The sequence below is a fragment of the Ambystoma mexicanum genome, chromosome 3q (genome assembly GCF_040938575.1).
Source record: "Ambystoma mexicanum isolate Mex_15411 chromosome 3q, UKY_AmexF1_1, whole genome shotgun sequence".
NCBI lineage: Eukaryota > Metazoa > Chordata > Amphibia > Caudata > Ambystomatidae > Ambystoma > Ambystoma mexicanum.
In genome coordinates, this window is record NC_090926.1 from 876,775,023 (window position 1) to 876,787,535 (window position 12,513).

Consider the following 12,513-nt stretch of genomic DNA (forward strand, 5'->3'; position numbering starts at 1 on the left):
CTTCAATTAATTCAGAACAATTCTCTAAGAGCAGCCTTGAACATGCCCAAAAAGAACCATATCAGTGAGGCAAGACGCGCCCACTGGCTGCCGGTAGCGCCTACACACACCTCCTTTCTATTCCCAAGTTCAAACTTCTGAAGGCAGGAGGCAACAGTTTTCCAATACTTGCAGCAAAACACTGGAATGTCCTATCACCATCTCTCAAGTCTGTGGCTTCAATCTGGACTTTCCGCAAATGCCTGAAAACCCAGCTTTTCAAACCAGAATAACATATTTAGCCCTATCTAACTCTTTGACAGTCTACACATCCATCCTTTGACCTCATACACTGACACATTTAATGTCAGTTTTGAATGTAATATATGATGACACATTTAATTTCATATCCTTTCTGAATGTAATCTATGAATGTATGCGATTCAGTCTGCTCCCTATAACGTCATATGCATGTAACAAGCAACCATGCCCCTGGGAAGCTCTAGGCAATTAGCAGTATTACTGTTTTGGAGTCCTACTGACACAGATAGTTTCTCAGGTCCATTGTTTTACCTGAGCTTAGCTGTCAAATGTGGATTGTTTTGAGGAGGAATTTCCTATGTGTGGGGCGTTCTGCATAGCGTCTGCGACTATTTGAAGAGCATTTGGTATTATTTAATGCGGGGAAAACGTACACATTCAAAAACCTCGGGAGGAGAGATGGGCATAGAGGGACCAAAGCAAGTTTTTTCCAATCCCTTTAGCAAGAATGCTGATATATTTCCTTGTTGTGTGAAGGCTCAAGAGCGAACACAGCCAATGCTAAGGTTCTTCCCGTAAACACCATGTACTTATGAAATGGCTGATGTGGTCTGCGGTGTAGCAAGCTGCTGAGAGATCCATATGTGATGGATAGGCGATGTTAGTGTGAACAAATAAAACAGGTGGACTTCTAAATATCACATGGGATTGAGGGGGAAATCCAGAAATGCACTTTTTGGTGGCTTATTGAGTATGACATATAATTATCTTTTTAATTATCTGTGAAGTTGATGTTTGCACAGTTATGGCCAAGGCTATATGATGGCAACTCACATGAAACTTTTTTCACACTTCAGACAATGGTCTTTTCAAGAATACATTATTTAAACGACAACAAAATCAAGTTCTTTATTTATTCAAAAACATGCCATTATGATCTATTGATCGATCCTTTCAAACCCACAGCAGTACAATATGACAGAATGGAGTATAACCCAAAAGCGCTTTGTTTTGTAAGCCACTATGTAGGCAATTTTGCACAATATTTCTAAAGTAATGTTCCTATCAAAATCTATTTACATGGTATTTCTTTCATACAAAAACACGGACTTGATCCATTTCTTTTTGCCATTGATCACCCTGAGGGAGTTCCTTTACAACAGTAGAAAGAGGCCACGTGTTTATAAATAAGTGCCACTGAGATTTTGGAGCACATGTGCAATGTTGACCTCCTATTGGTTCGCTCATCACGCTCCTTTAGATGATTGTTCAATCTCTGTTTTATGTTGCATCCGGCGGGCCTTCTATTCTCTGCAAGAGGAAAATGGAAATTAGAAAAATAAGAATCGTTTCTTGATCAAGGAAGTGCAAAATAAAGCTAATCACAAAATGAGTTTAGAACAATACAATGTGCTCGGGCTCATGTCTCGGTGACACCACGGCTCCCGTTGTGCGTTTTCTTAAATGAACAGCAAACGTATAATCCAAAAGATTTATTAAACTGACAATCAAATAAAGCCTTGCCTATACTGATCCACCTAGTCTCTCTCCATATGTCTCTCAATTGCCCGGCCCATAGGCCATTTAACCACTGGAATCCACTTGCTTCAACTCACAAAAATCCTCTACTTAACTCCAGAAATCTACAACCACTGACACCTCACACACACGATATAGGTGCCACACATTCCTCGCTTATATGAGAAAACATGATGACACAAAATGATTATTTGGGTCTGATCATCCTCCTCTCACTTGTATGATCCTGTTAGATTTCTATTAGTTCTAGTATCCATGATGTCCTTGCCTTGCCCTTCATAATCCTTGTCACTTATCTTACTGTTCCCTATTAAGTAGATCCGGGTGAACTAATATGGCGCAACCTTAAATCACGTCAATTTAGCAAAATTTTACTTTGACCAAATCATAAACATTTTGTTTATTTAGGGCAAAAGTGGTTGTACAGGTGGACCCAATTGGAAGGGAAGGAGTCAGGATGCTATCCATTGCAGGTGCCTGATGGGACCCAGTTAGGCCATCAGAGGGCAATTAAAATTGTTTTTTCCTTTTAAACACCGGCTATAGGTAGAAGAAATAATAATTTCAATCATGAGTCAGGCTGGAGGTTTATAAAAAAAAGAAATGATGTCCTCTTGTTGTGTTGATTCCAGCCCAATGGGCCCTCGAATTTCACAATGAGTTTGTGTTGGGATTTGGAAGATCCAAGTGACCTGAGAATAGTCAAAGCTTGCTAAACATTAATGGCAAGACTCACTAATATAAACAGGTCACTTAGACCAGCGATGGGCAACCTGCAACCGTACAGATCTTTTGGCAATGCCTATGGATACCTGGAGTTGTAGGGAAAGGCCACAGATTGCCCACCAATGACCTAGATGTGTATTCATTCTTAAGCAATGTGGGTATCTAATTAGACTTGCTGCTAAGCGAGCAAGGGTTCAGTAAACCATTATTTGCAATTGAAGGCAAAACAGGTGGGAGTGAGGGATAGATCAAAGCTTGAGATCCAACTGACCCTGAGAATTGCGACTTTTGGTGAAAATGACAAGAAAACAGATCAATCTGATATACAATCATTTCAATACAAAGAAATAGATATAAAGCGAGGGCTATTAAAGAGAGACGAATCAGCGGGCAAAGCAACAATGGCATGACACGGGAGAAGAAAGAGCTGAATCCACAGCTAATAGTAACAGGGCCTGTTACTGCAAGAGCATGCACAAAGACAAGCTGGTGTGAGGCCAAAGGGTCTTTATCACCCCGTTGCAGTAAGATGAGGAGACCTACAGCTTCCAACAGGAGAACGTCCACTTGGAAGCAGCCGAAGCTGAGGTCTGAAGTCTGATACAGAAAGGCAGGACAGGCTAAGTCTTAGAGGTATGCTGGTGGGTTAGAAGGCTGGAAAGAAGCCTCCTGACGAATTGCAGCTGTGCTCGTGGAGAGTTTGAAGAGCTGGTGGAGCGAAATTGGAGTAATAGATTCTATTCTATTGAATGCTACATGGTACTCCTAGTTGCTAATAGCACTGTTTAAATATAAACCTACAAATAGGTTCAAAACATAGAAAATGAATAGCTCTGCATAGCAGAGACAAGCAAGGATTTGGGTATAAAAGAAATATTAGAGGTTGCCGCCAAGGATTGTGTCAAATTATCTTTAAATTAACTCCAAAGTTAATCGTTGTCAAAAAGAAAAATTACCACAACGTCCAAGAAAGTTAACTGTAATTTAAAGAAGTGTGCGAAATCATTGGTAGAATTATTTTATGGAGTCAGTATATTTATTAATCAAGTTCATTCCCCAGCAATGATGACTGGTCAGCAATAATCAGGATCACTGTAAGGGCGCTCAACAACAACTGGGCAGAATTGGCTCCCCACCATTAGAGTCTCGGTGCAGTCTGGTTATCACAGCAATGTTGGTGCCCATTGGGTGCCCATTGTGCTAGTTGGAACACCAGTTGTGTGTCGCATTTCCATTTAATAAACAGGACGGAGGAGGAGTGGTCACGCTTGCGACAGTCTATTCTGGCTAGCCATCTAGCAGGTTCTATTTTTTTTTTAACAATCCACGCTCTCTACACATTAACATTGCGCATTAGGCTCCCTTAGTAGACCTCTTCCCTCAAACCGTTTATAATCCTTGTGTAAGCAATCTCCGAATTGCACCGCTTTCCGTGATGTGGTGCATTATATGGCACCCCATTTTCTGTACAGTGACACATGTCTCACCGAATTTAGGTCTGCACTTTATCAGTGTTAATACCGGTCAACGTGATACTTACTGCCCAATGCAAATAGCGTTACCTTAACTTGTTCCGGCACTATTAGCACCGGATCCCAAGTTGCGACAAGCCTTTAAATCCCCATTTTATTCAGAGTTCATAGGACTCTATGGGGCATTTTCAGTGCATTTACCGCGGCGCAAATTGCGCCACAGTAAATGCACCGAAAATGGGAAATGGGCGGAAATTCAGCAGATTTACCTCCAGCTCAAAGCTGTAGGTGAATCTCCCAACAAACAAGGGATTGGACGGAGCAGTAATGCGGCGGTAATAGCGTTACTGCCGCAATTTCGACAAGCTGGTGCCTCTTAAAAGCCAATCATGCGTTGGAAAAGTCAGTCGCAGTACAGACAGAAGTCTCTAATTTGAGTGACTCAGTCCAATTGTACTAGCCATTTGGAACCGCCAACCTGTCACGATATTCCACAATGACACAACAGATTGGTCAGCTTTTGAAGAAAATAAACACAGGAAGTGAACACACTCTGAGAATGAACATTAGAGTCGCTAAGTGCGCAAGAATGACACAGGGCGAGAAACCGGTGCAGCAGTCAAGGCACGGCGAGAGGTGCAATTGTTAAACTAGAAATGTTTCAGTTGAAAACCTTCACAAAGGTTTCTGTAGTACAGTCGATAAAAAACATCAGCTGGGAGACTGACCATGACAGCGGCTGTCAAGACTTAAATCGGAGGAGTTCTTCTGGCAACCGCCACAATCTACCCCATTCAGCCCCTTTCTCCAATGCTTTAGGTACTTCAGTAGTGTTGGCTATTAGGTGGCATGCAGCACCTTTAAGCCTAAACTATTGCATTGCGGTGTAGCTAGGAGGAAGATGATTTACCAGGAGTGTCACACAGCTTGTGGGTGCTCTTTTGTTATTTGCCCACCAATTCATTGCCCATGGCAATTTTAATATTTATGGCCATTCCCACCCACAATCTGCCCCTCCTCGCCCTAAAAACACATCCCCCTGGGATCCCTTTGAACTTGCTGTGTCAAGCAGTAGCAACAAACTTTTACCTGCCCGTGTTATTTCTAAGGAGTCTAATTATACCTGCAAATGTGCTACTGGTGTACTAAAATGTCTTAAATAAATGTGCCTTCAGTCGCTCGCTTTAAAGATGTTCCGTTCCCTAAAGTTTGTAAAAAAAAAAAAAAACAGTTTAGGCTTGTAAATAGTATTAAGTAATCATTTAAAAAGCACATGAAACAGAGAAGAACAAAAGGCTAATTTTGACCACTTTTTTGTCTCTGCGAACCTATCCCCCTGTGTCAGATGGCTAAGGACAATTCAAACAATACACAGCAATCATGATATAGTAGAGCTAACTGAATATATCCCAACCGAAAAGAATAACCTAATTGGGCCACACAACGTTGAAGTTGGCCCAGGGAGGAAAATATTGCGGCTGAAGGCACAACATGTTCGAGAGATCAATAATAAACTCAAACAAGCCAGAGATAAACAAAATATTAATATTGACAACACACCCCTGTTTAGTGAATATTTCTTGACAGGAGTAGTTGGGCAACAGACTCAAATCAAACCAAAGCATGCATACGACCAGGAAGTCACTAGGACCCTTATCCAAATCTTCTCATAAAGAAGTGCAAACAGCAATATGAAAACTGGATGAAAAGCCACAAGATGCTGATAATGCAGAGAGACGCAGAACGTATGCTAAACATTCTGTCGTCTAATAATTGTAGATCCTTGTAGCTTGTCCTCAATGATACAGAAGGGATTCAGTGCGGGTCTCATTACAATGTAGTCCCAGAAGATGTTTAAATGTGCTTCTTTGAAACACTCTTTGAGAAAAGGGCTACAGTACAGTTTCCTAATAAGCAATCCGTGAAGGCAGAGTGCAAATCTTGTTTGACAAAGAGGAAATCATGACAATAATGGGAAAGCTTAGTAATTCACGAGCACCAGGCCCTGATGGCGTAACTAACCCAATGTTAAAAGACTCAAGAGAATAGTGGGCCGATTTCTGTATGACATTATTTTGCGAAATAATGGGCAAAAATAAAATGTCGGAATCTTGGAAGACAGCGATCGGCATCTTGATCTATAAAAAGGGTAACAGTACTGACCCAGTACTAAAACCCAGGGTAACAGTACCTACCCAAAGAACTATAGACCAATCGCTCTCATCGATGTTTTGGGAAAATTATTTGAATCTTTCATATTAGTTAGAATAAAGAACTGGGTTATGGAATCCGGACATTTTTATCCCAGACAAACTGGGTTTGTAAAGAATGTGGGATGCGGTTTATATTGAATATACTCAAATTAACGTCCCTGAAAGAAGACACACGAATCTACGTGGCGTCAATTGACTTGGCTCAAGCCTTTGATAGTGTAGACAGAGGCCTGTTATGGAAGCAACTAATTGACTGGAATTGTCCAGACTGGATTCTGGGGCCAATCAAAGCTCAATACACAGACACTTCCAACCAAGTTTGCCTAAACCGAGCAGGCTTACTAAGCAAAAAGATATTAACTTTTTGTGGGCTAAAACAAGAATGCCCATTGGCTGGAGAATTGTTTAAACTGTTCAACGCTGATCTAAAGGAAACAATGATGTCAGTTGTCTCTTATCCCCCAAAAATAAATGGTAAATCTGCGGGCTGGATGCTTTACGCTGACGACCTTATTGTTTTGGACCAAACACCTATTGGCCTTCAAAGAAAAAAAAAATCTTCTCCAGTGCTACATCGAGAAAAACGCTTTGAAGATAAACGTTATAAAATCTGTCATTGTAGTGCTTCAAAGAACAAGAGGTACCATAAAAAAAGACTACTTTCAATAGTATCTTGGCAACAAACCCCTAAAACGAGTTAGCGCTATGAGATACCTGGGGATCGATATAAATCAAAGCTCATATGATAAATAACGACTGGTTGAACTAAGATTAAAAATAAAAAATCTCACCACACAAGGTGCGATCACACACAAAAGATACAGAAAATATTCTCTGATATCAATTGTGAAATTTTACAAGCAAAACGTGATCCCAGTTTTGACATATAGAGCAGAGGTTTCCTTATGTTTCTCATGGAAAGAGTGGCCACTTTTAGAAGGTATATTTTGGAGGAAATTGTTTAAACTACCTAACTGTGTGGCAGTCACCATTGTACGGCACGAATTGGGGTTAGCTTCTTTCAACAATATATGTAAGCATTGCTCGGCAGGTACTGCCCAAAACAGATCATCAGGTCTGTCCACCTTTCATGAATTTTGTGTCAAAAAAAGTAGTGAGGCTGTTCTCAACAATGCATAACATCATTGCCATTTTAAACACATGTCATGCTGCTAGGGCCCAAAGGAAACATGAGGCCCAATTACAGGGGAAAATACTGACTTTCATCAGGGGGGATGGCCACGTGAGAACAGAAAGGTACTTATGCATTCCCCCATATGCCCGCCAGACCCTATTTCTGCATCATGTCCCTCTCAGTGCCCATAAACTGCACCTTTGTCCCAGATATACACAAATGCACACATACACAGATGTCCACACATTCGTGCAAACACATACAAAAACCTTTCTTTAACATACCGTTCTTCTTTTTGTCACGGTCCGGTCAATGGAGGGAGGGACCCCAATCCCAAACACCCCCTCACGATGCCGGAATGGAGTGTAGACCCACTGCCAGTTCTCCTTACTGTTAGAGACGGTGGTGGAACCGCTGCAGACCAGTGAACAAGGGAACCCACAGCCGGCAGGGAAACAGCAGGATGCCTGAGCAATGCTGCCGAGAGCAATGCCAGGGCAAGCCCCTCCCAGCACTTTCCCTGTAACTCCCCTTCGAGTCAGGTACGTGATTGGTAGGATGAGTATCAAATCCATGGGGGTTGGGTATTTAAGTAAGTGTGTGTATATGGTTTGGGGTGGGTTAGTTGGTTGAGGACAGGAGGTGGTGGAGGATGTTTGTGAGACCAGAGGAGGCGAGAGCGACAGGAGAGCAAAGGCTGTTTGAAAGAGGGGGGGTCTATAGAGTGTTGAGGGTGAGAGTGGAGAGTGTGAGTGGAGAGTGTGAGGAGCAGAGGTAGAGTAGTAGTGAAAGTGGTGGTGGTAGTAGTTGCGGGTGTAGTGGCAGTAGGAAGTGGTAGCAGCAACAGCGAGAGTAGCAGTAGTAGGAGTAGTAGCAGAGGGGTAGTAGAAGTGGTATAGAGGTAGTAACAACAGTGGAGAGGGAGGTGATTTCTTGAACATGCAAGTCCCCTTGTACCAGCATGCAAGAGAAACTTTTGTAGTGTTTAGAAGTTTGCCCTTGTCCTCCCAAGCCCTGGGTGGCATGCTAGCTAGGGGAACAGGCGTAACCTCCTGTTCTAGCACCACCCATTTCTTCTTATTCTCAGCTTTCAAGACAAAAATCGAGCTATACTGTTGCCTGGGGCTGCCTGGACTTTGTGAGAAAATCCTGATATCGGAGGAAAAAGATGCTTGAGGGCAAGTGTTAACTTGTATTTTTAACCTGAATTTTCTTTTTTCACAGTTTTTAAACTTACATGTATTTCGATTTTACATAAGCTTGTTGATTTTTATTGATGTATTGCTGTTTTTATGTTTGGTTTATGGATCTCTATCCAAATAAACTTTGATGATGAAAATATCTTTTGAGTGATGGTACTCCCAGGCCCCCCACCCAGGGGGAGTGCATAAGTACCTTTCCGTTCTCACGCGGGGCCCTCGCCCCTGATGCAGTTCAGTATTTTCCCCTGTAATTGGGTAACAGGCTTCATAGGTATTTTGACTGCGAGGGTGTGGAACACGTATAACAGTTTGGGAAGAAGGGACATCTTAACCGCAGCTATCCTTTCCAGCCAGGAGATTTGCTGATGTTCCCACCTTTTGAGATCATCCTTGAATTCCTTAAAAAGGCCCAGAAAGTTTGCTTTATATACTTAGTCAACTGTTGGTATCAAGTAAATGCCTAGATATCTTAGCTCGTCTGAGACCCATTTTAAGCAGAGGGAGGGTAGTATAGCCTGCAGAGTCTCCCTGATATTAATTCCCAAAGATTTCCCATAATTAATAGTGAAGCCTGAGTGGGTGCCAAACCTTTGCATACCAGCTATAGCACGAGGAGTGGACCTAATGGGATGGTTAGGAACAGGATTGTATCATCCGCATAAAGTCTGATCTTGTGTTGTCAATTCGCAGTGATAAAGCCCGTGATAAGGTGATCCTCCCTAATTAGTTGGGCCGAAGACTCAATTACCAATGCAAATAGTATTGGAGAAAAGGAGCAGCCCTGTCTGGTACTTCGCCTGATTTTGATCAACGCATTGTATCTGCGGTTTGAGCTTATCCTTGTAGAGGGGGCATCAAAGTTAGCTGATACCAATTTGCAGAAGTTCGAGCCAAATCCATAAGCCCTTATCAGCCCCGTTGAGTATGACCATGGCAGACTGTCCAATGCTCTGTTCGCATCTAGGGACACTACCACTGCCTTTTGATTTGTGCGAGTTCCCTGCTCAGTCAGGTTTATTGTGCACCTAATGTTATCAAAGGTAGATCGGCCACATATGAAACCTGTTTGATCCCCATCTATTTGTTTTGCCAAGATCTCTGTAAGCCTATTAGCTAGCACTTTCGTGAATATTTTTCCATCGCTATTGAGCAGCGCTGTGGGCCTATAAGAGTTGTGCTCCACAGGGTTCTACCCCAGCTTCAAGATAAGTGAGGTCCTGGATTCTCACATAGTTCCCGAGACCTGCCTGCTAACTCCGAACAATTTTAAAACTTTCACCAATTGAGGAACCATTTTAGGACAAAATGTTTCATAGAAAGAAAATGCACATTTTTAAAGGTACTTGCAAGTATGGTAATGCTGTGTTTTCCTTGTGGTGCGTGGTTGGCTTTCTCCGTTGCTAATTCATGGTGCATATCCAACTACGTTGTAGCATAATCCCATGTAAGACTGAGTGGCGCTATAGCTGGAGTGACTCAGAGGTGTCAGTGGGCAGTCAGAAGGGAGGTCTGAGTCAACTAACAAGGAGTTATTGGCCCAGAATGTGTGCCATTGCATAGTGTCACCTCATCACGTAGCCTAACATCACATTATATGGCATGAAAAAGAATGCAAGCATGACAAATAATGTTTTGCTTGGTTATAAACAAATGTCACCAACTCTGTTATTTCCAAAGTGAAAAAGGGTTGTCCCCAGTTATTGGGTGGCCTGTCAGGGAAGTTATGGCAGCAATAAACACATCAAAGTCATTCTACCTTCCACCCCATCTGACAGCAGACCTAAACACACAACTCCAGGCTAACATTGAAACAACATAGGTTACACAATGCAACATACACCATCCAAAGCAACAGGCCTATACAACTATGCTAAAATTATCGCCACAGATAGGTCACCACAACTCGCCACAATCTTTAAAGACCACTCTTACAGGCACCAAACACAACCACACAATGTACACCAGCAACTTGGAGCACGCCTTAACCACTACTCCAGTAATCTCACAAAATATCTTAAACGTATACACCACAAAGAGCTCTATATTCAGGCCATCAACATTTCAGCAAAGCAACCTTGACCTGGCTCTCCCTACTCCTATGTTAGCCCTCTACCGCTGCTCCTGCCATTCACGAAGCTCTAAGAAGCCATGAAAATGGCAGAAGGTTTGCTGTACAGTGCTCAGTAACATATCATAACATGAACTATCGAAGAGTTTCACTCATTCTCCTGTGGGGTAGTACTGCAGGCGGTTCAAGCAACTTCTGTGATTGGCAGAAACAGGGGAGGAAATTCATGTTAGTATCTGTCTGTCAAATCAAATCAAATCAAATAATATGGGACTGAGGGAGGGCCAGTGCAACAATAACACAATTCTAGGAGATGGCTTCAGGATCATTACAAGAGGACAATGAGGGGGCACCATTTTTCAAATAGTGGGAACGTAATGAAGTCAAAGGACTCCCAATGTTTGCAGTTGATTTACAGTGAGATTAAATATTTTATTTCCGTACTTTACTTGATACAAATATTTAAGTTTTGTTTTTCAACAACTGCAATAATACTTTCTTCCAGTGTTAACTTGCACAATACACAAATCACATAGTAAAGCAACTTGTAACTATGTACATTCTCAAGGAAATGTGTTAACCCAAAATAATAACATTGTAGCTTTAGTGTCCACATCCTGAATGGAAAACTATAAGCCCCAGAATGTACAAATATTCAAGCCTGAAAAATGGTCTATTTTACACCACTGTACTTTCAGCACTTTTAGTCACCACATACTAAATAAGTGTGTTCAATAAGGTCACCTGTTTATAGAACCTGTTTGTTACCAACTTCCAGATTTCGGTTATTTATTAATAAAATGTGGATTTTCACATACAAGCAAACCCTTTTTTGTACGTCAAGCGAGAAGACATGGTGGACATAAATTAATCTTTAAAGGGGAGCTATATTTTGTTACTCACTTGAATTGTCTTGGAAGCAGCCTCACTTTAGTTAGCTATGTGGTGTCTTTCAGATGGAAATGTCCTATCACAATGTCAATTGCCTAAACATTCATGCATAAGAAAGACGCTGCTGATATCAACATGTCTTATACAAGTAATTGCTGAGGGTGTTGTTAAAGTGATGAGACCCTTGTAATAATTTCCATTTTGTCTTGCTTATGACCTCTCTGAAGGTGAACAGGTCCCTTCAGCAATGGTGCAGGATTGGAGTTGGGAGTGACTGCATCCGTTAAATAAACTGCTACCCATCAGCATTCATATCCTACACTTCAGTAAGGACATGAAGATCCTACTCTTCAAAGAACATTTCACCAATTGCTGATCGCTCCACTGAACCCTGTTTCCTCACTCAGGAGTTCCTTCCTCCCTTGCTCCCTCTACCCATCCTAGCTGCTCTGCTGCCACTTTACTTTACATGGAACCCCCTGGGTGCCTCACCTTTGCACAGCGCTCCATTGATTCTCAACTGGGCTTGCGCTTTGTAAATCCCAGACATACAAATAGGGCTTTGCTGGAAACGAAAGCAAGTGTGAAAAAATAATTTCCTGCCTAGGAATCCAATGGGATAAGTGGACGGGAATCTTCTACCACCTGCAGGGTCATCCTGAGTAGAGGCAGAAGCAGGGGGGGAAAGTTCTTGACTGCTCCAAAATGCCCTGAATCCTTCCCCTGTGAAGCCTATGTGTGAGCAAGCAACCCCACCCTGCTACCACAGTTGTCTCGTTACAGGAGAGAGCCTCTGCTGGAAGATGAGGAGGTCAGGGACTGAGAGCACCGAACAGGGCCACTATGAGCACTAGGCCATCTAAGCATTTGCTTGAGGTGCCCACTGGGCAAGGGAGTTCATTTCCTTATCAACATATTTCACAAATGTCAGTGTTTATTAACCACACCCAGCACAAGTGAAGAAAGGATGTGTGCTGGATCAGTTGGATTCCTAACAGAAGATGACAAGGGCACGAAGCATGACCTC

At 42.2% G+C, this 12,513-nt stretch overlaps 1 protein-coding gene across 4 annotated transcripts in view; it reads right to left on the minus strand.

The window, feature by feature from the left end:
- Nucleotides 1-1,120: 1,120 nt before the first annotated feature.
- Nucleotides 1,121-12,513, minus strand: part of PECAM1 (platelet and endothelial cell adhesion molecule 1) — a 1,005,718-nt gene continuing 994,325 nt past the window's right edge. For 3 of the 4 annotated variants that reach the window (XM_069654996.1, XM_069654995.1, XM_069654997.1), the window contains one exon: nucleotides 1,121-1,551. In XM_069654996.1, the coding sequence (XP_069511097.1) occupies nucleotides 1,376-1,551 (176 nt within the window). In that variant the 3' untranslated portion in view covers nucleotides 1,121-1,375. The remainder of the gene's footprint in view (nucleotides 1,552-12,513) is intronic. The other variant, XM_069654998.1, reaches the window with a different exon arrangement.